General features: G+C 41.5%; 1 protein-coding gene across 5 annotated transcripts; it reads right to left on the bottom strand.

Moving 5' to 3' along the window:
- Nucleotides 1–653: 653 nt before the first annotated feature.
- Nucleotides 654–26,879, bottom strand: SLC45A2 (solute carrier family 45 member 2). 5 transcript variants are annotated; one of them, XM_017811078.1, is made up of 7 exons: nt 26,392–26,879; nt 25,126–25,302; nt 21,492–21,811; nt 17,542–17,685; nt 16,143–16,266; nt 14,708–14,913; nt 654–761 (listed from the first exon to the last, which is right to left on the bottom strand). In XM_017811078.1, exons 1-7 carry the CDS (start codon nt 26,828–26,830, stop codon nt 741–743), a joined length of 1,431 nt encoding a protein of 476 aa, XP_017666567.1. In that variant the 5' UTR covers nt 26,831–26,879; the 3' UTR covers nt 654–740. The 5 variants fall into 5 exon arrangements, with proteins under 5 accessions (XP_017666567.1, XP_017666565.1, XP_017666564.1 ...); XM_017811076.1 differs by lacking the exon at nt 654–761 and adding an exon at nt 7,596–10,829 and having other exon boundaries at nt 21,492–21,706; XM_017811075.1 differs by lacking the exon at nt 654–761 and adding an exon at nt 7,596–10,829.
- Nucleotides 26,880–27,452: the final 573 nt, after the last annotated feature.

The following is a 27,452-nucleotide window of genomic DNA, read 5'->3' on the forward strand; positions in this document are numbered from 1 at the left end:
CCCAGAATATTAGCAAGGTACCATTCCCCAAGGAAGTCCCAGGTGTCTGAGCATTACAGACATAAAAATGTTACATTTGGAAAATCACCTAAACAGGAAAATACTGTGGGTGTGTAGGGACTTAGGGGGCAGCTCTCTCTCAGGCCACTGATCCACCAGGCCATGAATCTGCTGCTTGAAAGAGGCACAACCCATCCACACCAAATGTTGGTTTAGGCCAGACCAGCAGCTCAGGCTGTGCAGGTCAGTGTGTGTCCAGCATTGCGAAAGAGCACTGCTCTAGCTGTGCACGAGCAGAGGGAAGTTTCACTTCATATGTGCTGTGAATCCCAGCTAACAGAGCATGAAATCCGGGCTCTCAGTTGCACAGGCAGAGCCACTAACCTGGCCCTTGAGAGGAAGGTACTCTGAGTGTGCACAAGGCATCAGGTGTGTGGTCTCAGCAGAGGGTCTTCCCAGCTCAAGAACAGCAAATCCTACTGGATATCCAGTGGCTTCCTAAGTAACAGCACAACATGCTTCAAAAATGCACCTGTTTCCATGTTCATGTCTTCATTTGTAACAGTCACCTTTTCATGAACTAAAATAAATACGGCTGAAGGATACAAAACAGTACTTAGGGAGTCCTTGAAGAGGTTTTCATGACTGGTCTCCTCCTGTATACAGACTGCTGGTGGGACGCAGGTAGAGAGATGCACGTCGTTATAGAACAATAGGGACCCGAAGGTGCAGGCTGACATCTAGTGACAAACTGAAAGAAACTGTAAAGACAGGATATTCTCATTAGGCAAAAACTTTGATTGCTGAAGGACTTTTTAAATGCCTCAGCCCCTTAAATAACTAACTAAGCTCTTAATGTAATAACAACCTCCATTGCAGTTCCAGGTTTCCCTCCTCAGTAGAAATATCCTTTCGCTTTCTCAGTGAGTTATTCTGGCACTCACTTTAACAGTAAAAAAAAAAAATCCAGTTTCCTTCATTCTTATTCACGACTGTCTACTCTAAAACTTGATTATTCAATTGAGTAGCTCTGATCTAATTCGTATCCCTGAGCTTAAGCAGACATAGCTATGGGTGTGGTGCAGCTCAAGGACTTGAGAGCTTGGATCTCCTTTTTTTAGTGAGGGTTATTTCTCTGCTGCTTCAAAAGAAATTTCTTATTTTTCCATTCAAAGAAGGTTATTGAAAATACCTTTTTATCATGATTAAGCAGTTAAAAGAATCTCAGTTAAAACTTAGTCCTGTGCTAAAATGTGGCTGCTAAAACACATAAGCAGGCTTGTCAGCCTATGTTCGTGCATAGCCTCAGAGTCCTTCCCAAAATCTTACCTGTAAAATATAGACTTATAGGATGGCTGAGCAAACTGGGCCAAAAAATCAGCTGGAGACAGAAGCAGTTTCTTGAGTTTACAGATTTTTGAAAACCTTGGTCTACCTGCTTGGGAAGGACTGCTTACTATTCATTGTGGGAAATAATAAAGTAAAGGTAGATTACTCAGATACCAGCTCTCTCCCTTACTCATCCATTCCTTGGGACAATGAAATACTGTTTCTCCACCTGTGTTTCTTTTTCTTCTTGCAGAGAGCAACTGAATTAGTATGGCCAATTGCACAATGATCAAATTAAGTATTCAACACTTTCTTCTAGAGTCATTGTTCGATGAACATTTTCACTTTCATTCAGCAGTCACATCTAACTGCACGCTGGATAAAACCAGAATCTTGTAGAAAAACAACTTGTTTCTGTACTTGTGTAAAAGTCTGATCATCTTAGAAAAGACATCTGAAAATAAAATACCTTCAAATTTCTTTTCAGGCCAAATAGTAAAACTGAGATAATAAATTTGTTATCAATTCATTGCTACCAACAATTATCCTAGAGTTGAGATGATGGAGAAATCACATCTGACTAAGCTGGTAAACCTCTGATTAGACAACTGGCTTGGTGGTTGAGGGGACAGCAGCTGATTTATATTGACATAAATAAGACTTTTGATGATCTCTCTCACGACATCCTCATAGACAAACTGATCAAGTCTGGACCAGTGAGTGGAAAGTGAGTTGGATTGAAATTGACTGAACCGATAGATGTAAAGTGTTGTGATTAGTAGCACAAAGTCCAGCTGGAGGGCAATGACTACCACTGTGCCCTGGAGATCAATATTGAGGCCGGTCCTGTTCAACATCTTCATGAAAGATGTGGATGATGAGACAGGGTGCACCCTTGGCATGTTTGCACTGGGAGGACTGGCTGGTGCACCACAGGGTTGTGCCTCCATTCAGAGGGTTCTCAGTGTGCTGGAGAAATGGGCTGACAGGAACCCCAGGGAGTTCAACAAAGGGAAGTGCAAAGTCCTGCACCAGGGGAAGGTATGAATAACTTCCAGCACCAGTGTAGGCTGGAGTCTGATTGAAAAGCAGCTTAGCAGAGAAGGATCTGGGGTTCCTGGTGGACAAGAGGAACATGAGACAGCAATATGCCCTTGCAGCAAAGGCCAACAGCATCCTGGGCTCCATCAGGCAGAGCACTGCCAGCAGATCAAGGGAGGGGATCCTTCCCCTCTGCTCAGGCTGGTGAGGCCATATTTGAGATGCTGTGTCCAGTTCTGGGCAAGTTAACCTGTTCTGGTTTACTTACCAGAGAAGTTTCAGTATGACGGAGGGCTTGGAGCATTTGCCATATGAGGAAAGGCTGATGGAGCTGGAATTATTCAGTCTGGACCTGAGAAGGCTTGGGAATTTTATCAGTGTGTATATATCAATACCTAATGTGGGTGGGGATTAAAGAAGCTGGAATCAGACTCTTCTAAGTGTTGTCCAGGGAATGGACAAGAGGCAATAGGCACAAATCCCATAAATATTTAAATGTAAGGAATAAACCTCAACTTTCTAGTAGTGAGTGTGGTCAAGCACTGGAACAGGTTGCCTGGAGAGTTTGTGGAGTCTCCAACTTTGGAGTTGCTCAAAATCTGACTCGGCACTGACTGGCCTGCTTTAGCAACTCTGCACTGAGCAGGGGGCTTGGACTGGGTCATGTCCAGAGGCAACCCCAACTATTCTGTGCTTTTGTGTGATTCTGTGATGGCAAATAAATTGCTCTTTATCTCTGTTCCAAAACAGTAGAATTAGCACGTGTCTGTCTTGCTTGATGTTTATTCTGAAAAACCCCTAAAAATTTTATGCCCCCAAGATACCTACTACTGTGTATTTCAAACCACCTATTAAATGATTTCAAATACATTTTTATTGCTCTTTATTTCTGCCGAAACTCTGGAGAGGGCTCAGAGGAAATATAGGCCTCTTGCCCATCACAAGTAATTTCCTGCTGAATTCCATTTCCTTATTCATGGGCAAATCCAGTGATGCAGATAGAGGTAGAGAATAACCATGAGCTCCTGAATTGAAGGTAGTAGAGATCCAACAGCACTGTATTAAATAACTGCTCAACCTGTACAGTCAATCATAAATGGTGAAAAGAAGAATATAGTTTAAATTCCACATTTGGGGTTACATTTTCAGAGATGTAGACTGAAACCTTGAATTTTGAGCACACGACAGAAATTCATTTCAAGCAAAATATTCCAAAATGCAAAGTTCCTGTTCAGGAAAGAACACTACCCTTTAATAAAGTGCCATCTTTCTCTCAGAGAGAATCATAGTTCTAACAGCTTTATTTTATGTTTTATTGCCATGCTTTGCAATATTATGTCAATATTTGGGATATATTTCTTAAAGGTCTACTTGTTGGTATTGGTTGTTTTGTTGGAATTTCAGCACTCATTAAAGAAACAAGTACTTCAGCCCTCAAAATCTCTGTGAACTGAGTAAATTGGAAATTGTATTGCAAGATAGCATTAATTTTATTTAAAAAAAATACATCTGAGTGTTGAAAAAGTCCCAAATCATTTCAGATACATCTGCACTTCTATGGTGATCTGCCAGCCACGCAATTCCAGGCTAGTGCTGGATGCCTTTAACAAAAGGCATCTCTGCCAGAAACTTTTCCTTACCCTCTTGTCTCGCCTTAGACTCCACAATTCTGAAGTTTTCATGTCTCCTCCTCACCACCTAACAAGCAGAGGGGCCCTGAAAACAGAGGTGCCAAAGACCCTGCTGCTGCCTCTCTGTGTGCTGTGACCATTGCCCCTGCCTCCTGATGCACGTCACCTGCTGGGAACCAATGCAACAAAAATTCATCTACCAAAAATGTGGGGGACGGCTGCACTACAGGACTGACCCTTGGCATTAGCACTGAAGGCTTCAAAGGCCAGATTCTGCCAGGAGTTTGATGCTAAGCATGTCCTTGGTGCGGAGGGGCTCCTACCACCACGTGTCCACAGGGCAGTGCCTTCACTGCACTAGGCAGCTGGGTTATAGCTGGTAGCAAGCGGCTTTTCTTTGTTGTCTGCGTACAAAAAAGACTAGAACTGAACTGCAGCAGTGCACCACTATGGGGAAACTCCAGAGTAAGGTGGAAAAAGTAGGGACAGGACCTCTCGCTCTGGAGAGGTGCTATAATGTCATTGAACACGAGGGGGCACCCAAGGACCCCTTGGTGGAGGGAGCACGGCGGCCGCTCCTCCTTGGAGCAGGCGCAGCCTTTGGGAATTATCCTTGCAAAAAAGCAGGATAATTCCATTTTTCAGAAATCATCACGGATATCTCTCCCCGAAACCATCGGACAGGATTGGCTTATCTCAGTCTACTCTGCAACCACGAGTGGAAAGCACTGAATTTTGTCCTCCTATGACTGCAAGCCCTTACCTGGAGCAACATATGGCAACAGCCTCTGGTTTGAAGTCTCTGCATGATGTGAAGTCACTATCTTTAATACATAGGTAAAATATTAATGCATGGGAGGTAAAATTTTCATTTCCAATAAGAAAATTTAGGAAATGCAACTGCTTAACACATCTTGCATGTCTAAAAGAGCAATGTATGAAACTGAATAGAAGGCAAGAGAATTCACACAATCAAAGAACAGGTCAGGTTGGAAGGTACCACAGTGGGTCATCTGATCCAACCTCCCTGCTCAAGCAGGGTCATCCCAGAGCACAATGCACAGGATTGTGTCCAGACAGTTCTTCAATATCTCTATTGAGGGAGACTCCACAGCCTCTCTGGGCAACTTGTTTCAGTGCTCCGTCACTGGCACAGTAAAGAAGTTCTTCCTCATATTCAAGTGGAACTTCCTGTGCATCAGGTTCTGCCCATAGTCTCTTGTCCTATTGCTCAGCACCACTGAGCAGAGCCTGGCTCTGTCCTCTTGACACCCTCTCTTTACGTAGTTATAGACACTGATGAGGTTCCCTCTCAGTTGTCTCTTCTCAAGGCTGAACAGGCCCAGCTCCCTCAGCCTTTCCTCATGAGAGAGACGCTCCAGTCCTTTGACTTTGTAGCCCTCCACTGGACCTGCTCCAGGAACTCTGTGTCTCTCTTGTACTGAGGAGCCCAGAACTGGACACAGCACTCCAGATGTGGCGTCACCAGGCTGAGTAGAGAGGAAGGATCACCTCCCTCAGCCTGCTGGCAATGGTCTTACTAATGCACCCCACAACTCCATTGGCCCTCTTGGCCACAATGGCACGCCGCTGGCTCAGGGTCCACCACGGCCCCCAGGTCCTTCTCTGCAGAGCTGCTTTCCAGCACGTCAGGCCCCAGCTTGCACTGGTGTGGGGGTTATTCCTCCCCAGCTGCAGGACCCTGCACTTGCCTTTGTTCAACTTCGATGGCTCTTCTCTGCCCATCTCTTCAGCTTGTCGAGGTCCTTCCAAAGGGCTGCACAGCCCTCTGGGATATTGGCCCCTCCTCCAGTTTTGTGTCATCACTGAACTTGCTGAGGAGGCATCTGCTCCTTCATCCAAGTCATTGATGAATAAGTTAAAAAAATACTGGGTCCTGTATAGAACCCTGGGGGACACCACTAGTGACTGTCCTCCAAATAGACCCTGTGCCCTTACAAATCCTCTGGGATCTGGCACTCAGTCAGTTCAATCCACCTCATTATCCACTCATCCAGTCCACACTTCTTGAGTTTGCCTATGAGAATGTTGCGAGAAACAGTGTCAAACCTTACTCAAGTCAAGGTTAACAATATCCACTGCTCTCCCTTCATTGGTCCAGGTAGTTGTTTCATCCTAGACGGCAATCAGGTTGGTCAAATATGATTTATCTTTAGTGAACCCATGCTCACTGCTCCTGATCACCTTTTTGTCCTCCATGTGGGTAGAGATGGCCTCCAGGATGAGGAGCTCCATATCTGTCCAGGGATTGAGGTGAGGCTGACTGGCCAGTAGTTCCCTGGGTTCTCCTTCTTGCCCTTTCTGAAAACCAGGGTGACATTTACCTTCTCCCAGTCCTTGGGCATCTATCCTGATGTCCATGACCTTTCAAAGATGATCATGAGCAGCCTGGCTAGAATGTCTGCCAGCTCGCTCAGCACTCATGGATGCATCCCATCTGGGCCTGTAAATATTGCAAATCACTTTTCACAGCTTAGTCTTGAATAAGTGGCCTCGAACATTTGCCTCTTGAATAAATAAGAAGGAGCAGCCAGAGAATGAGAAATGAATGCTGGAAACTTAGAGGGGAAAAGTTTGTTTTATAGAACACTTTTTATAGCTTTATCATGCCCAAAATCCTTTAAAGACATTTTACAGCAGATGCTTCCACCATCTTCTTCCATGAAGCAATCCCTCTACAATTCAGAAATATCAAATGTCACCATTGCCACATTCACTTACACCACTCTTCCTATCTTTTGACATGCTGCAGGGAGTAGTAGTGATTCATGGGCACCAATGTGAAAGCTGTGATTTCTCCCAAAGCAAAGACATTTATGATTCATCCTGACTTGTGTAGTTTATGTGGAAGAAAAAATTATCTGCCACAAGCCACCTGAGTTGTTTGTTTTCAAGAAACTCAATGGGATCACTGTGAAAGACAGAATGAACATGGGGGGGAGGGGGAAGAACAAACAAAACCCAACCAATTTTCACATTACTAATAGTCCAAGTCCTCTAAAGGGAAGCAAAAGTTCCTTAGAGGCTTTGCTTGCATGACATGACTGCTTGTTAAATGGGAATAAGAGGCAGATGTTCATAGGAGAAATAAAAAGGCAAATGCTATGGAGATAATATGGTAGGCTTGGTTCCTGCTTCATTTTGTTCAGCTGTGACTACTTTAGTCAAAGTGGGAGGGAGGAGTGGTTGGTTATCACAAGACATCTCATCTTTTAGCAGGTCCATCAAAAGGATACAAGGACAATTAAGAGACAGGATCATCTTCCTTATGAGGAAGAGCTGAGGGAACTGGTGTGTTCTGCCTCACAAAGAGATGACTGAGAGGTTGTGGAGTCTTCTTCACTGGAGATATTTAAAACAAATATTCAAACAATATTCAAAAATCTGGATGCAATCCTGTGCCATGTGCTCTAGGATGGTCCTGCTTGAGCAGGGAGGTTGGGACAAATGACCCACTGTGGTCCCTTCCAACCTGACCCATTCTGTGATTCTGTGTGTTTCATCTAAATGTATCATTTGCATAAATATGATACAGAGAAAATCTTATTGATTTGATTTTATATATATGGAAATAAAACCAGATGGGGAAGACCGGACACAGGGTACTTGCAACTTTATACTCACATCATTGCAACAAAAGTCGATATTAAGTACAATAAATGATCATATTGATAGCTCAAGTCCAGAACTAATGTAAAAGCACAGAAAAGGTAGAACTTCTTCAATTAGTAGCACACGGCACAATTCTTCAATACCTTTAATATTTTAACATTTTAGCATTTCTATTGCTGAAATAAATAGTTATTTTATCCCCTTTCATTTACTGGTAATGTATTATATTGGTAACATATATTAGTAACATTTCTATTGCTAAAAGAAATACTTATTATATCCCCTTTTATGAATTACTAGCATTTTATATTGTTTTCATTAACACTTGAAATTCAACTTCAGAATGAGCACCATCATAATTCTTTTTTTGTTTGAGCACTGTTTTCCAAATTGTACATATTTTTTGTCTGCTTGCTATTTTTGACAAATATTCATAAAGAAAGATATTATTTTGAAGTCTTAGAAGCAATATAGGGCATTTTTATGAAGAGACTTCCAAAGAAAAGCTGACTCTAATCTATTCTGTCTTCTGTAGCATGCAGTGGATTTTTTTAAAGGGAAAGATCTTAAAAAAGATGACAATATGAATTCCTGAAACAGTTTTCTCTAAATACATTTATAAATAAAAGCATTGATATACATTATGGGCACCTCTCTCTTCTGTCTGCAGGCTCACAACCTTTCTTACATTGCTAGAGATCTACAGTCACTTTGTGGGCCTGAATCAATGCCAGCATTCTCTTTGTGCAACAGAGCAGAGATAACACTGACCATTTAAATGTTAATGTTCTGATGGCATTAAAACTCAAAGAAAATATTGACAAAGACATAGGTAAACATTGCAAAATTTCTTTCCCAGCCTCACAGTAGAATCAGAGCTTTATGACCTCAGCTCCTGGAGCACAGTTTTACATGGTGCTGCCCTATAAAACCAGATCACCTATATTTTTATGGCTCCATAGAAGCCTCATTTTTCTCATAAATATTTTTCCTCCCAGGAGATACTGAGTTAATGGAAGTTAGTGAGCTAACGATGGCATAAAGCGAATGGAGAAGACAACGATACTTCATTTTCTGGCTTTCTCCTCATTGTCCTCATCGAGACGCTTGTGCTCCAGCCATCTCAGCACCCACAAAGTGTTTCAAGCACAGTTCAGGGACTCAGTCTTCCTCAGTCTTTTCTCTTCCATGGGTGTGACATGAAAAGCCACAAAACAAAAGAAACTGTAAAACGTAATTTCTTCCTAAGGCAGGATGAAGATTTTGGTAGTGAGATTTGCCATGCACTGACCCTCTTTTTGGGCCTACAGTGGGGACACTGTAGGGGACACTTTCAGTGATCAACAAGAAAATGTAGCTGAGGCTTCCATAGGCTTGTTATAATTAATAAGAATTTAACTAGGGGAAGACTGGTTTTCCTGAGAATAAATGACTCACTCTACTCTTGAAAACATAGAAAAATGATGAAGTTGATGCACCTCTGGAAGCACTTGATGCTCAAATCTAACCATTTATTTCTGGTGTTGTAAGTTCATATCTTGCAGAGCTTCTAAGACTTGATCAGCTCAACACTGCATTTGACTGAACAGTGTTGATTACACATGTGCAACATTAAAAAAAAAAAAGAAAAAACCCACAACCAATGATAAACACCATATTTGGCAGTAGTCTCTCAGTGTTCATTAACAATATTGCATTAGCAGATCTCTTCATGTGGCTTAACATATAACATAGTGAGTGGATATGACCATTTTCAGGACAGAGGAAGCACAGCATAAATACAGTATATAACTTTCACAAATACAGGATTTCCAAAACTCTGGCAATATTATAAAAATAAGAATGAAGCTTCATAAGCAATTAAATACAAACAACTGGGCTTACGTATTTACTGTACAGTAATTCCTGATAGTGCTTTGCAGAACTGAATTTATTTACAATATTCTGTAAAGAGCAAATGCCATTTCACTCACAGCTAGATGCATGAAGAAAATAGAGAAAATAGAGATGCTACTTTAAGGTAAATACTTCTCATATCCAATGTCAAGGTTTAAGTGGCTTTCAACCATTCATCAAATTCTTACTTTAGCCAAGTTTATTTTTTCAATTATTTATTTTTTTAATTTCTCAATTTTTCAAAATTGAGAGGCCAGTTTTTAAAAAGTTTATTTTTTCAATTACAGTATCAAAATTGAGAGGCCAGTTTTTAAAAAAGGAAGAAATGGCAGCTGTTCCCCATAGGCAGATTTTTTAGGTGCCTACACATGGACTTGCAGAACAGACTTAGGCAGACTTTCCTGATAAGCCTAGCTAGTAGTTCCATGTCATTTATACAGAAGCAGCAGGATCCAGTACTTAATAATTACTTTACAATTATGTTTTTAAAAAATTGGCTTCAATCTTTTTGATATTCCAAACATTTTTCACACCCAAACCTGCTTTTAACCATGGCTGATAATTAACTGATCTCCTTTAGCAGTACTACTAATCATAACATAGATGCACCCTGCTTGCCCTTCGACACCTGCTTGATCCTCTTGCAGGTTTTGACTACAGGAGGGAACAGCCCCAAACTTAAAATACCTGAAAAACAAGATAAATAATAACTTTCTTCCCAGCTCTGTCCTTTTACATTACTTCAATTTATAACATACTTCATCTATTAACTTCCACAAACTGGTAATGAGCAGTTTTGTAATGACTCCTCATGTAGGTCATCAAAATACCACTGGCAGACACGCTGTCACATGTCACAGCATGTGAATACACTGGGTGTGTGTACGCATCTGAGGTGTTAGGCAACCAGTTTTATCAAGTCTCTATTTCATAAAGCTCTGGAATTGCAACCGATCCAAGGAGGTAAGAAAGGAGGATGTGCCAGCAGTATCAGCACAGCAACAGCACCAGTGCTCCGGACCCAGAAAGAAAACACTCCCCTGGGGAGATTTCTTCCAGTCACTTCTCACAGTCCTACTCCACATAACGAACACAGAAAGCAACGAAGCAGCAGCCGACCAGAGACACCGTGGACGCTGAAATCACAGTGACGGCGCTGCCAGCAACACTAACCAAGAGCCCCAGGCCCACACCAAGGATGATCTGGGCAAGCTGGACCATGCAAGTGAGAGCAGCACAGTCAATGCCCTTCCCTCGTCCGTGCTCTCCTGCTTGTTCCCCATCCTGCAGCTTCAGGCTCTGCAAAGAAGCGCAAAACAAACCCCAGTGAGACGGGACGGTTTTGACAACATGCAGCTCTTGGCCAGTGCATTGGTACAACCCCGAGGTACAGCAGGGCAAGCTGATAGCTCCCTGCTTCCCTTATTGTATCACAGAGGTTATGGAACACAAACAGAGATTTCACAAGTAACAATGAGTTGCCCAAGGTTCCACTGAATTGTCCCGTTTTTCTCATCTGCAGTTTTTCCCTCTATCCCTTCTCTCAAGGAAGCAATTGAAACTTGACAAAAAAAATTAGACATTTCTTTCAAATTCAGGCCATTGTGAGCTCTGTCAAACTTACATTTAACAGTACAGGACTGTCATGGATAATTTAGCTCTAACTCATGGCTGAAGGAGAGCCTCAAAGGGATATCATACTATCAACGAATCATCATAGACTCACAGGATAGTTTGGGTTGGAAGGTACCTTAAAGAACATCTAGCTCCAACCTTGCTGCCATGGGCAGGGACATTGCTCAGAGCCCCATCCAACCTGGCTTTCAACACCTCCAGGGAAGGGGCATCCACAGCTTCTCTTGGAAACTTATTCCAGTGCTAAGAGTAAATGATTTTTTCCTAATATCTAATTTAAACCTACTTTCAGTTTGAAGCCATTGCTCCTCATCCTGTCACTACATGCCCTTGTAAAAGGTCCCTCTCCATCTGTCTTGCAGACCCCTTCAGGTACTGGAAGGCCACAATTAGGTCACACTGAAGCCTTCTCTTCTCCAGGCTGAACAATCCCAAATCTCTCAGCCTGTCCTCATAGAAGAGATACTCCTCCCTCCTAATCAGTTTGGTGGCTTCCTCTGAACTCAGTCCAACAGGTTGATGTCCATCCTGTTGTGCACCCATCCACACAGAGCTGGATGCAGTGTTCCAGGTGGGTCTCACCAGAGAGAAGCTGATGGGCAGAATCCCCTCCCTCACCTGCTGCCCACCCTGCTTTGGATGCAGCCCAGGACAGGATTGGTTTCTGGGCTGTGAGTGCACATGGCCGGGCCATGTCCAGTTTCTCACCCACCAGCACCCCAAGTCCTTCCCAGCAGGGCTGCTCTTGATCTGTTCATCCCCCAGCCTGTGTTGGTACTGGGGATTGCCCCAACCCAGGTGCAGCACCTTGCACTTGGTCTTGTTAAACCATGTGTGATTCCCATATGCCCACATCTCGAGCTTGTCCAGGCCCCTCTGGATAGCATCCTGTCCTTCAGGTGTGTCAACAGCAGCACTCAGCTTGGTGTCATCTACAAATTTGCTGAGGAGGCACTTGAGCCCTTTGTCTATGTAATTAATGAAGATATTAAATAACACTGGTCCCAGAAAGGACCCCTGATGGACATCACTTCTCACTGACATCCATTGGGACTCTGAGCAATTGACCACTACCCTCTGGATGTGACTGTCCAACTACTTTCTTATCCATCTAACAGTCCACTCATCAAATCCATCCCTTACCAATCTACAGAGAAGGATGTTGTCAAAGACTTTATAGAACTGCAGAAAAATCCCCACACACATACAGGAGCAATGTGTTCTGAAGTTATGGTTTAAAGTGTGTAAAGGAATTCAGTACCAAAATCTAAATGTAATGCTTTTCTTGCTGGGGAAAAAAGCAACCTGAAAACAAACATCCAGACTAGGATTCTTGTACACTACTGAGGACCATTGTTACCTACTAATTACCCGTGTATCTGCTATGATGTACATAGCAGAGCAAAAGCCTTCATTTATTCTATGTAAGTATCTTGCACATTAGCACCCTGTGAGGCTGGTGAATCACTGGAACAGGTTGACCAGAGGGGTTGTGGAGTCTCCATCCTTGGAATTATTCAACCCAAACCCGAGGCAGCCTGCTCCAGGTGGCCCTCCTTGAGCAGGTTGGACTAAATGATCTCTGGTGGTCCCTTCTAACTTCCAGCTGTTCTGCAATTCCCTCCAGGAAGGAATTATTCTGGGTTTTTTTTGAAATTATGTGGTATTTTCATATTTTTTTTTCTTCTTGCATAAGCTGTTGCACAGAGGAGGTTGTATTGTAACAAGAGGTTTCCACACTATAGGCTAGCTGCACTGCTGTCTTCTGGTAGACAAATGCTCATGGTCATTAAGATGCTTTTTGGTTTTTGCAAAACCTATTATCTTGCCTTTGAGCTATTCCCACTCAAGGCCCACAAGTACTGGAAACAAACAGTCTCTTCCTAATCCAGTAGAAAAAACTGAATTTGGGAACAGCAGCACAGAAATAGCAACATTGTTAAACCCAGCATATGATTTTGGAAGAATGCATAGTGAGGGAAAATATCTGCTCTTTGTTCTGGAATGATACAATCCCAATTTCAGACACTTTTTTTTTTATAAATTATATCTGTTTTGCTAGCCTGTTCCCAAGGTTCCTATGTGCCAGTGGTTCTGACCACAAACACATGAATGTGTAAATATATGCAATTTTGTGATTGATGTTTCCTCTTTATTTTTTCCTAACCATCTTGTACAATCTAGAAGATTTGAGCTAAACCTCAATCCATTAGTATCAAATCTAACATAGAATTATACATCATTTAACATCTATCATAGCAAGTACCATACATCAAACAAGAAACAATTGGTTGCCTTACAAGCAGCATCCGAATATATTGGCTGATTAAATATAAGTTCATGCACACATCAGTATGTTTTATTTCACTTCTGTCTTGGAACTGCTCTGAATCAGAGCTAGACTAAAATTTTGCCTTTATTCCCTCTCTCTGAGGTGGCTGGCCTGAGGTTAGAATTGTGATCTCGCCCTAAACTGGGTTCATTCCCTGTCCTTTCTTATATCTTTATAAACTCTACATCATGATCATTCTCTGTTGGAAGGAACAAAGAAACAAACAGAAAAATTAGGAATTAGATATGTGAAATATTTAATCCCATTAAGACATCATCCTCCTAGGATTCAATAGAATAGAATAATTTAAGAGTTTTATTGTGTTCATCATTCAGAGGGTGTGTCAAACAGTAGGACAAGTTCCCCAGCACTTGATCTAGCCCTATCCTGGTCTCAACTGTGTTTCTGTGTGGTTTTTCAATGGTTCAGATTTTCCTTTATTAATTTTTTCCAATGTCCCAAAATATACTGAGAACTTTTCCTAAGTCCTCCCAACTCTCCTTAATCCTTCTTGTTCCCGGCTGTCTACTAACTTGAAGACTTGAGAGAACTTTACCATGAAAGAATTCCACACATTACAATACATGAAGATCCTGCTGTGCTCAATAACAACGTACAAGATGTGCAAGCTCTTCCAAATTTTCCTTGGAAACAGTATTTTATGCTGTGGAGGACAAAAACCCAACCACAGACATTTAGAAAGATAATGAGAACGTGGTATACAATTAAATACTGAACTATGTAAAGATGTTTCTCCTTGAATTTCATATGTTTATTAGCTAAGAGCTTCCACAACACTCTGCAGTTAACTAAAACTTCTGCCAGTCTTTATAGGATTTCTATTAACCTCAGACACTCGTAAGTCAAATCCTCTGCTAATGCAGCTGCAAGGAACAATATAAGGAAGGTAGCACATGAAGGCAACGCCAGTGGAATCCTGTCATCTGCTTACTGCCTGAACACATACTGTGATTTGCTTTGTTTCAGTTCATCAGAGACAAATAATTATATGTCTCATTGTAGGACTGTTTGGGGAGTTTGGAGCTGGGACATTAACTCTCTCTGTCAGAATTCATAATATGTCATCATTAATAGTTTTGAAATTAAAATTAAAAGCTGTTTATCATTATTTCTACCCAGTTTATCCCCAAAATAGACTGAACAGACACAGACAGACATAAAGTTACACTTCTTTAGACATTGCACTCACCTCTTCTTCCCTGTGGTACTCTGCAATGAGGTGGAATGGCACTGTGTACAGTGTGCTGGACATGACTCCAAAGAGTGAACACAGAGCCAGAGTGGAATAGACATTGGGAAACAAGCCAATTAATCCAGTACCCAGTCCAAAAAGGAGGTATCCGATGAAATAAAGTCCTTTTAATCCTATGTATGGCAGAAGAACTTTCTGCACGTCTGTGAAAAGGAAGTGAAAATGCTGATAAGACTAAAAACGGGCCACATTGCATCAGAGAGTTCATTAAGGGGTTTTATTTTGTAAAATGAAGTGAAGGAGATAATCTTACTGATTTTGGAAGTTGCCTCAAATTACTGTAGGTATAAGTTTGACAAAGTATACTTGCTCTCTCTGGGGATATTCTGTCATAGCCAGCTCCAGAGAAGAAGTAGTTAACAACCATTCTGGAAGAACTGCCCTCATTGACCTTAGAAACATTAAGGAAACTTCCCTGTCTGACCATCCAGGAGCCGCTCTGGCAGTCATACTCTGCACCACCTGAGCTGGGACTGAGGCCCCTTCAAAGCAGGGAGCTCCAGTGAATGGACAGGTCCCCAGCTGATTCTCTACACAGCCCACACTTGCACAGTCAGACCAGGTTTCCTTTCAGGCTCCATCCCAGGTTTGCCACAGCAGAGTCTCAGATGTCTGGATCCTTAAAATAATTTAATCATGGTGCAACAACAGGATAAGAGCTTGAACTGGTGCCTTCAAGGAGGGACCCTGAACAAAGGAAACTCTGGGCTCTTATACACTCACAGTCTAAGTGCACGAAAGTTTGGGGTCACTGTCTCCTGCTGTGTCTCTGGGTGTTCAGTCCCCTGTCTGGGGACAGGACTCTTTTGTTGTGTTCCAAAGGTGAAAAGATTTCCCTTAAGACTCATTTAGATGCTCAGTTCAGCCCCTAAAATGTTACTTACTTGAGTTTTCGGATCACAAATAGTTTTTTTAATCCCTGGTAAGCATTACAGTGAAATCTATCTGGGGAGTTGTGCTAGCATGTTTACGCGTAGTTTTGGAGAGCAAGACTCAAGCTTCTGGCAAGAATTTCTGCATAGGGAATGCAAATGGGGAGAGGGCACCTTCAAGAACCTACAGCTACAGCATTGCTGGGTGAAAGATCATCTCAGAATTTAGTCTGGCATTTAACTCCAGGACAATTTTCAGTGTTCATGGTCAGTTCACATGCAGAACAATGTCTTACTCCCAAAGTGACCCTTCATCATGTGGTCAGGAACTGGTCGTGTAAAGATACGAGTTTCTAACAATGCTGGGAATGTAACATTTCTTAAAGTTTTAATGTGGAAAAAAACCCAGTTAATTTGGCATCATTTTATGTTTTTTAAACAGTGGCAAACAGCAAACAGCTTCAAAAACACAGTGTTGGAGTTCATTTGTGGACACTTACAAGAATAGACTGATGAAGAAATTGCATTGATGCACAGTCCCCAGCATCCCATCTCTACTCCTGCTTTGTAGGTAAGGTAAAGTGTGGAGTTGTGAGGTGCATAAGGATTACCCTGGTATACAACCTGAAAGAGACCACAAGGATCACAGAAGGTAAGGATGACTGCAGGTAGAGAATGCTTCCCTCTTACAGGAACAAGTACACAACATAGGGCCTCATCCCTGGTAGGGAACACCTGGAGAATCTGTTAAGCAGTGTCCTAACCACCCCTCTATAATTCTGCAGGTTTCACTCTCACTTCTCCCCGATTATCACATCCCAGGCTCCTCCTCATTTATTACCCTCTGCCTTTTCCTGAACTGTGCATTCTACATTGATTAATTTGGTTTTTTTCCTTTGGGTGTCTCACTCCCCACTCTCCTTCTCTCTTCATGTCTGCCTTCTTGTCTTAGCCTTTCTTTCCCTAATTTATCTACAAATAATTTTTTTGTTTTCTCTTTCGGGCTTACCTCAACACATTAATTTTTCCACACAGTAACTGTCTTACTCAGTTCCATATCTAGACAAGAAAAACTTTTTTCTTTCAGTCGTTCATATATACTACAGGGAAAAAAACCCCTTCCTCTTGCCTTGCCTATGAAGACAAAAATGGCAAGGAAATGGGAATACTGCATGGAAACCACAGAAAAAAAGGAAGTGGCAGTGAGTGGATTTGTGCTGGGGGCATATTAGTACTCTGGAAGAAAGGAGGTAGACAGGTTCATATAGGCAAGAATAGCTGTTAAGGGCATACAGTCCTGCCTGGGAATGGCATGGAAAAGGGAGCACTGGGTGTTATGAAGGCAAATAGTTGCTGGCCAAAGGGCCTCAGGGCCTCAGGGAAAGATTTACGGAGGTATGGAGGGACAGACAAACTCAAGAAGACAAGAGCTTTCTGCTACCAAGTATCTCAGTGTGTGCAAAGAGCTGCACAGCCTGAGGCTGAGGAGGCTGCAGTGCAGGGGAATGGCTTTGTGTGGACAGTGCCCATGCACTAGGATAAGGCCAGCTGCATCCAAGCATTGCTCCCGTTAGGAAGCCTGCCCATCTCAGAGAAGCTCTTAAGCCAATGCAGAAAATGCGTGTTTGGACAAGCTCTGAGAGCTTCATTTGGAACAGTTAAATAGACACAAACAGCCTTACAAATGATGAAAGGTTTTTCCCAACAATTCAACAGACTGGCTCAGAACAAGGGCCTGACCTCAATTTGCTGTTTTACAAAACTCTTGTTGAGCCATCCAGATACAAATGGATCTGACACCAATCTCATTTCTGCAGGATCATAACATCATTTAATTTCTTTTTGATGGAGGAGGAGATGCTATTAGGAAGGAGAAGCGAGAGGATTTTACACTTTTACCTGTCCCATGAAATCCGTGAAGAAGAGCATGTTGGACAGGAAAGCCATCCATCCAAAGAGGTGGCTCACACACAGACAGCGATAGTGGGATGGCATGCTTAAAAGTGTCTTCAAGAGTGATTTAAGGGTCATCTGCCTTTGATCCTAAAAGCATATATTTAAGAATAATTACTGTATTATTGCCCCAAAGGCTAATAAAACAGCTGATAGCAAATGAAGAAGGCCTTAGTATCTTTTCAGGGTTAGGCTTCCAAAGTTTTTTACTTTTTGCTAGGAAAGAGTTGCTTGTATACTAAATGTCCTTCAATACATAAAATTCACAGAAACTCTAGGAGAGCTGGGGTATACCAACAAGGAAGTAACATTTCTTGCTGTTATAATCAGTAGGATTATTATTTATGTGTAGTACCACAGAAAAATTTTCTGCCAAAACAGATTCGGAGAGTTTAAAAAAAAAAAACAAAACCCAACAACAACAACAACAACAACAAAAACAACAAACCAAAACCCCAAACCAACCAAACAACAGCAAAGCCAATGAGAAACAAAAATTATTTCTTTATGGAGACAATCAGCTTTACATTGAAAATTTAAAGCTGCCTCAGAAAAAAAAAAAAAAAGACACTTAAAATACATTTTGGTATCGGTTGTGGATTTCTAAGCATTTCTGAGACCTCATTCCTATTACATTTTATGTGCTAAATTCCCTAGAAATATTCTTTTTCTGGGGAAACTTCTACCTCTTGAGGCATATCACGAGACTTCCACTATGTACTGTCCCGCCTTGTATGAAGCAGGGTAAGCTATGATTCACCACGGGAGATGCAGCACCACTCCCAATCCTGGCACCCATAGAATGTGAGTTCCAGCATCTGAACACCTCATACCATTGGAGAAATAATTCAAAATCAAAACATTATTGGTGCTAGTTAACCAATGTCACTGATGTGGAAAACCCACATTTCTCACCACCTCCAAAGCCTCACATTATCTCCCTTCTCTTTGTCTCAGCCTTGTGCCCCAAAATTTTCAGTTTTTTTCCAGTCACATTCATCAGATCACTTACATAATTTTAATATTTTTTTAGCACTGTAGGTGTTCTTGATGAGGTATTTTGACATGTAATTCTTCCTACATTAAAACTCCTGAATGGGTCTTTGCTTTTAAATTTAAAAAATACTCTTTTATCTGTGCATGATGGAACACTTTCAATTTTCTTTTGTATTTTTTGTAGACAACAGTGTGGAGAGAGATGGTAAGGGAAGCTGTATGGTCACAAAATGTGGAAGAACTGTAAAAGTTATGTTAATTACTGGAAATTACAGAACTAAATTTTGTCTTCACTTTGCTCTAAGATGTCATTTTTTCCTTTCTTCTTTCAATGTCATAGTTACTTTTTACAATTCTTCTTTCATTTGAACTGGGTTATGCTGCAAGCTACTCTATGAATAATCACCACATTTAAAGTTGGAAAATACTTTGCTTCAGTGGGAGGTTTTTAATCCTCATAGGAATGCCAAAATTCAAGTTGCTGACTTTCACCTTGAGCTACATATTGTCCGAATCCCTTGGAATTTCTCTTAGCATCACTGTCTCTTTTATACAGGGTAAGCTTTATATTCCACATTGACTCATTACTGTTATTTCAAGGATACTTACTATCTTTTGACTTGGCTTATTGAGTTTGTTAATTCTTTCTCACAGTTCTTTAAAACTGCCTTTCCAATCAAAGTGTTAAAGCAAGGTCATGGAACTACAAAGGACACTGCTGTGATTACAAACAATAATTTGACAGCTAGATAGAAATACTTTCTTTCTATTTAGATGTTTTAGAGACTGGAAATGGAAACTAAAAGTCTTTAATGTGCACATTCAATACGCACCAACACACAAATCACATGATAACTTAAATAATGTGCTGAAGTTTGGCTCTGTTTAAATGATTTATCCCACAAAAACTCACAGTACCAAATAATCTTCTCTGTAAATTCACTACAACTCAAGCCACAAGATGATTTATAAGGATACAGAAGAATCAATATGACTTGGGTATTATGCCAGTAGACCCTGAGTAATTTGGCACCATGCAGAAGAACACAAGGCTAATCGCTTTGGATGTCTGTTCATACTGCAACAGGTCAAATCTTATTAATAATCATGTTAGCTATTAGCATGTGAGAGCACAGTCCTTAATTTAGAAGATAGAGGGCCGTGATGCCTGCAATAATGAAAAAAGAGTCAGAAAAACAGGAAGCCGAAACATTTCTTTAAGGAAGCAATTACAGTAATGAATGAATCAGAAAACATGTGCCACAAGAGACAGACAATTAAGGCAGTGAGTGTCTAGAATTTATACACACTCAGGCACATCAAAGAAACATGAGACAGATCAAAGCTCTGTGAGACTCTAACAGGCTGCCCAGCCTAATCAGAGAGGAGGGCAATGGCACAAGCTTGCTCACAGACACCAGAGCTTCCCCTCAGGTCTCAGATGTTATTGATTCTGTGGAATTAGTTTTTGCCAAGGCAGAGACTACCCCAATCCACAGTCTGCTCCCCATACTTCCACTGCATTGCTTTCTCTTCTTCATTTGCTTTCCTTTCTTCAGAGCCCACATGGTCCAAGCAATCAATGACACTCAGCATCTCCAACAATTTGGAGGATGCTCAGAGAGAACAGCGCTGGTGCAGGATGCTGGCTGCTCAAACTGGCCTACAGTGAGGAAGCTCAGACAGCATCACGGTGTGCTGGTCATATTGTCCAGACAACTGTTACCTTGCTGTCTGCCTCTCTCTGTGTTTGCCTGGCATTCTCATCAGGCAACATTCACCTTACATACCTTTGTTTTGTATCTGGTGTAATAATATTTTTCTTCAGGTTAGAAATACCAAGTGCTATTATAAAAAGAATTACAAAAAGACAATAAATCCTTTATAGCTCAAACATGAGTATGTCTCTAATTTATAACCATCTGCACATGCTCAGTACTTTTAACTTGATTTAACAAACTTTTATCAGGGATGGATATACATAATGCCAAGAGATCAAAGATGAAATTAAAACAAAAAGCAATTCTTTCATCCATTCAAGCAACTGGTTTTGTTATCCATGGCTTACTAAGGGTACCATGAGAGAGCCATGAGAATTCCTAGCACTAAAATCCATCAACAAAATATTAAAAACTGTTCCCAAGACCATTCTAGAAATGTGCTCCCCAGGTATTTTTCTGTTAGATCACCTTCTCCTAGTTCCTGAGATTGAATCAGCCTCTCATGAAAATGCAGCAGAAACAAAATAACAGCAAAGATTTGAAAGTACTCACTATTCTCTCCCACCTTAAAGTTCTGCCAAAGACACAGCTACAACATCACTTCAAAGTAAAACTAAAACTCTGGTAGCAAGGTAGCATTGCTGTAGAACTAGAAATTTTAAACACATTCGTACTCTCAATAAATCCTCAATGAAATGTTGTCCAGCAGCAAACCCAAATGTTTACTAGACCAGGGAACACACACTTTATATGTACTAAATATGAAAGTGTTTGGACTTCAGTGGGAATTACAGACCTATATCAAAGATCAGTGATCTGTAGTCCTTGTTCAAAATTTGATATTAATTATATCAGGACTAAAGGACAGAATAGATCCTCTTATCAAAATTCACGTGGGGAGCATATCAAGAGACTGACACAGAGCAAAAAACTGAACCTGGTTCTCCTTTGTCCCTTCCAACTAATCAAAGCATCAGAACTAGCCTGTCTCATCCCTCTTGCTGGCAATTCTTTCTAAATAAAAAAAAAAAAGAAAGCAGGCTTTCTCACTCTGTATCCTGGTGAATGATTCTTTTTCTGTGCACGTGAAAGGGCTCCATTACAAATAGTCAGCATTAGCTAATTAAAGGGTCTCTAAGGATGCAACGATATGTCCCACAAAATCACCTCTGCACTTACCTGTGACACAACTGTGCATTTCCCTGGTTTAGCTGCAGCCTTTATTTCAGTGCATGTTGATTTTAAGTAACCATTCTTGATTTCCTCCTCTGTGGAGTTATATTTATGGGGTTCAGTCACTTCCAACAAGAACTTTGCCTCTTCATTTTTGTATCTGAGTGGGACTTCAGGAATACTGCACAGATGCATGGTAAGGCAGATTATGAAAACCAAGGCTGCGAAGAGGAAAATCACTTGGAATTCTGATGCCAAGGAATATCCTAGTACAGTCTGACCCCAATCCATAGCACCTGTCAGGTAACCCAGGGCTCCTCCCAAACCTATAACGGTGGAGAAAAAAATAAAAATCTACTGGCATTGATAAAATAAACAGAGTACCCAATACCCCCAACATGTGATCCTCTCTAGAAATGACAGAATAATCACTCTTCAGATATTAATCACATGAAGTAGGAATAGCAAGCTAATCACATACATGAGCAGTTACTAAAACATCTCTTGAAAAATCTCCTCAGATCTGGTACACTGAGCTCTCCCGAAAATGCCTGAACATACAGCAACATAGGACCCCATCTCTTTTCTTGCCTCTTTGAAGCTCTATTTTCTTTGAAACAGTAGAGTAATACAAGTAAAGCAAAACAGAATTATACTGAAATTTATGGTTGTTTGTGTTTTTTTAAATTTCACAGAACAAACAAATATTTTTAAAATTATATCAAGACTACCTATAGTTTTGACTTTGTAAAATGCATTTTGTATTGCTTCATCTAAACAGAAATACTGCTTCCATGTGAAATTTTTTAAAAAACAAAATAAACTCAAAAGCATTGGTTTGGAGTTGTACAAATCCAAATCTCTCACCACTTGGAACAGAAAACAAAAAGGATCAAATGTTTAATTCCATGTACTAATTTTCTCAGAAGAGGTAGACCAAAAGGTAAAATGAGAGTGCTACCTTGTGCCTTGAAGTTAATAAACCCAGTGTTCAGTTAAATTTTTTTTTTTTAATTTCTTCTTTTTGCTATGACTGCACATAGAGGTGCACAAGAAAGTGCACACTGTTACATTCAGTACAGTGCTCTGGCAGGGGCAGCAGCTTCGTAGAGTCCTGACATCTTGTTAACCAGCTGGCTCTTCAGGATGTGTGGCAGTCCCACAGGCTTTTGAAGGACTTGCAAGCATTTCTACTCTTCTGCCTAGGAGACCTGATGACAGTGTACAGCAAAACAACTCTAACACAAAGTAACAGTACCTACAAAACATGGGATTTTGATTTCATTCTGGGCTTTCTGTACTTTTTTTCCCCCCTCCTGAGTCTGGTTATGGCCCTTCTTCATTGTGTCCTATAGCATTTCTCAGGGGACTGTATCCTTGCTTGTTTAATGAAAAACAATTAAGTTGTTAATAGCTTTTTTGAAGAAAATTTCACTACATGTTTGCAGTGTATGTTTGCAGAGAGAATTTTTGACATTTGAGGTTGTCTTTGCATACTGTTTGAAAAAAAAGAATCATGATATTGGAATGCAGCCTGAATGTTGCGCGTTGGATATGTGAATTCTTCCTTCCACTTGTCTCAGTGGCCATAAGTTTCATAACTACAAAGCTATCAAGTTTCATGTTCAAACCTTAAACTGAAGACAAACTGGAGAGTAAAATCTTAAAGATATTTAGTATAAAGGGAAGGAATCAAAGGGGAGAAACAAAGTAATATCTCAGACAGAAACTAGAAAAGAAATGGGAAGATTGCTGTCTATGTCTAATTGGGATAAAAAAAGGAATGATAAACATGAACTGTACAGAATGGATGTCAAGATTAGATTTTAGGGAAAACTGTCTAATACTGAGGCCGGTGAAGTGCTGGAACAGATTGCTTAGGGAGGGCTGTAGAACCCCTCTCAAAGGAGATTTCAAGAACAGACTAGGGAATTCCCATTTAGGAAGTGTTAAGATACAAATGAACTTGCTACAGAGGGCACAGGTGTTGAATCTAGCCATGCAATCTGCCTTAGTTTTATTTGATATTATTTATCCCCCATCCCTTTTCATAGCTTAGTACACAAATGAATTAGATCCAAATTTGGAGCCTCCAAATGTGGAGCCAAGGAAAAATTGCAACCAGATTTCTGCTGAAGGCAAGAATATATATACAGACTCATTTCTCTCTCTGTTCAAACAAGTGATTCTTTAAAATTTTATCTGTCAGTTTGTAATGGATAATACTGATTTCACTTCCATGTGGCTTTAAGGTTCCCTTAAAATTTGTGTTCCTGGACACGGGTATTACATATGTCCAAAATCAGCCCATTGTCAATAGCTACTATAGCTCCCTCCTTGAGCAGAGTAACTGCTGCTGAATCTACACAGCTCTGCTTTTGGTGTGGCTCTGCAGACACAAACATCTGCTTTAACACAGATTGCATGACTTCTCAGGTAGTCTGCTTTTTGTCTAGTCCTTTCACAGTCACTCAGCTCCTCCCAATGCACTTTGCATGTACACAGCCTTACGTGTCTTCCCTGTGCATTGTCTCAACACAGGGCTCATGTACTGCAGATGATTTCATAGAATCACAGAATGTTAAGGGGTTGGAATGGACCTTAAAGTTCACCCAGTCCCAACCCCCCTGCCATGGGCAGGGACACCTCCCGCTAGACCAGGTTGCTCAAGGCCTTATCCAACCTGGCCTTGAACACTGCCGGGGTTGGGGCATCCATACCTTGTCTGGGCAACCTGTGCCAGTGTCTCACCACCCTCACAGTAAAAAATTTCTTCCTAATATCTAACCTAAATTTCCCCTCTTTCAATTTGTACCAATTATTCCCTGTCCCATCTTGATTAAGAGTCCCTCTCCAGCTTCCCTGCAGGCCCCTTCAGATACTGGAAGTTTGCTGGGAGGTCTCCACACAGCCTTCTCTTCTCCAGACTGAACAGCCCCAAGTTTCTCAGCCTGTCTTCGTACGGGAGGTGCCCCAGTCCTGTTATTAACTTTGTGGACCTCCTCTGGACTTGCTCCAACAGTTCCATGTCCTTCTGTAAATCAGCAGCATTCCAAACATGTACAAAGACAAATGAAACTGTTAACTTTAGTTGCAAGAGCCTGGACCGAACCACTTGGATCTATTTTGTGGAGGTTGTGAAGTTCTGAATTTAACACAGAACTTCCATTTTTATATAGCACATACTGGAGCACTGCTGAAGAAGAGGAATCAACTAGTCTGGTTTGTGCAGCTCTTGCTTTCTGTCACATGCCAAGTTAAAAATGTTCTTTCTATGTGCAATAGCAAGGAAACAAGTTACATTCATTAATTTTTGCTTCACCAAAAACTTGAAAAAAAATCAAACCAATCTGAATAAACAGTACTTCATTTTTTAAAATAATTAACTGCTCTCAGTTAAATCACAGCTATGTTACTGTAATTGTTTATGCCAGCAGCCTTTTGCAGCAGAATTCTTGCAGCACTAATCACAAGTTGCTGTTCCCTGGAGTAGTGAAAACCCAGCAACAAAAGACTCGTGACTGAAGTGCAGGATCAGATGATCAGTTCATTCAAGAGTAGAAACACAGTGAGGATAAAATCCATGCAATCGCCTTCCCCTCCTTCAAAAGGAAGGGAGGAAAAGAAGGGATCTGAGTACCTGTAAAGAGGGCGTGGTAATGCAGACCCTTCTCTTTATCCTGATGACAGCAGACATCAAATAAATACGCTTTGATGGGGCAATCAATAAAATCAGCTGCAAAATCAAAAAGCACTACTCCCAGCATGGTAATGACTATTGCCCACGTCCGCCGCTTTTCATTCTCATCGATGAAAGCTACAAAAAGAGAAACACCCTCATTCTGACAGCAACAGTGCCATGTTCTGCAAAACCACATTTTACCTTTCCTGGTACCTCCAAATCTAAACAATGACTGGTTATGCAAGAGAGAACAGTGACACCAGAATCAGATCAGAGAAGCAAGAGAACTGAGTCTGTGTAGCCCTGAGATGTGCTAGGTTGACTTACTGCCTTGAGTCAGCACATGCTCAGGGTGCTCCAAGCTCCACAACCAAGAGAATCACTATCCTTAATCTACTCCTTTACACCTCCATGGTGTGCTCTGGTAGACCAACATATGCACTTTGTCGTACTTTTTGGTTTTTTCTATTTGTCCCATCCTTCCATTGTTTTAGGTAATCAAGAGTTGACTGCAACATCTCTTTCTGGGCAAACGAAATCAAGTATATTCAACATTAATGATATCCAGAAAGAGAGAATAAATCAATCTCTAAAAACACACACCTCCCCCCTCTGCCAAGTCATATATCAGCAACACCTTTTCATCAAGACTTTAAGAAGTTACATCCCAAGCTGAAATATAACAGTATCTGGGCATGTCATTCCTATTTAATTTTGCATATTCCAGGTGCAACAGGGTTTTCAAGGAGTTAAAGACTTCTGTTGTTCACCAGCATGACAAAGTCTCCAGTGCTGCAATAACTAACGATATGTATTTTTGAATGCTAATCTACCTAAAATAGGGATGAACAGATAGATATTAAGTTTGGATGTGTATTACATCGCAAAACCAATATTATCATTTAAGCTAATAAGGTAGATCTTAGTTCATAAAAGCTTCTATGGGGCTAAGCAAATCTTTACTTGTACAAGCTTGTCAGGCAACGGAAGGCTGTAATCACACACACAAATTACAGAACACTATGGATATGGTACATAACATGCAGCATTAGGATTGAATGTATATGAAGATTTCAGTGCTCCCCAGCTCCTTCAATGCAGCTGAGTCACATGATACTCAATTTTAACAGTCCATTCTAAGAAGGAAAAGAGGAACCCCTCTCTTTCTTGTGATTCAAAAGGCTAAGGATGAGTTTTTTCTGTTAGTGCATGCCCCTCACTCACCTGAGATCATCACGTCCCCATTGAGGTACAAAGCCATGCCTACCAGCATTATGATGCCTAGACCCAGAATGTAAGGTCGCCTCCTGCCCCAGCTACAGGTGCAGTGATCACTGGCTGAACCTACCACGGGCTGCAGCACGAAGCCCAGGATAGGGCTGATGAGCCACACCAGGCTGTAGAGGTTCTTGGGCAGCCCTACACTGAGCAGCACCGGCGTGACAAAGGCGGCCTCCACGGCATAGCAGAACTCCCGGCCAAACATCACCATGCTGTGCATGACCAGCCTTCCCACCGCTCGCTTCCCAGGCACCACTGCTCCAGTCCTCAGCACTGACTGCCCCAGAGCCTCCTCCTTCTCTCCGGTGCAGTCCATATCAGCCTTGGCCACTTCAGAAGCAGGTGGAGGAACCCTGTGGAAGCTCTCTTTCGTTAAGGTCATTGCTCCGGCTGCGCGCGGCGCTGTGGCAGGTCGGTGCTGCCTGCTCCGGCTGACATGGGGCCCAGATCATATGCCGGGTGGGATCGGTCTGTGCTGGGGGAGGGACTCACATACTTTCATGGCTCTGCGATCACAAGTTATGCCAGGAAGGGGGCGGGGAAGTGTGTGTTAACATTAGCAGATCTGAGCTCTTGGTCATCTGCACAGCTCCCAACTATCCACAACTAAGGAATTACTGTTTACGCATGAAGCACACATATAACGGGAACATACATCACATGGTCAAGGCGCAGCATTAGCCTGACGCAAAGCTATTCCTCTTGCTGCTCTAAGACAGCAGTGATACCAGGAATCTAGAGCCCTCATCTTTCAATTCAGCAAATATGAACATCAAAGTGCTGATTTGCTGCTGATTGAACAGGGAGAAAAAAAATCTGTATGTGTCCAGAAAAGGATTTCAATGCACTTCATGAAGATGAGTAAGTGAACCTTCCCATTGCCCTCAAGTGCTAATGGCAGATAAAAAGCTTGACAGAAGTCCATCAAACAGCAACTGGTAAGTATATTTTTGCATCTGCTGTCTATCACCCTGAGAAGAACTGATTATTTTCTCGGTCCCTGA

The sequence above is a fragment of the Lepidothrix coronata genome, unplaced genomic scaffold (assembly GCF_001604755.1).
Source record: "Lepidothrix coronata isolate B3197 unplaced genomic scaffold, Lepidothrix_coronata-1.0 Scaffold31, whole genome shotgun sequence".
In the NCBI taxonomy this organism is placed as follows: domain Eukaryota; kingdom Metazoa; phylum Chordata; class Aves; order Passeriformes; family Pipridae; genus Lepidothrix; species Lepidothrix coronata.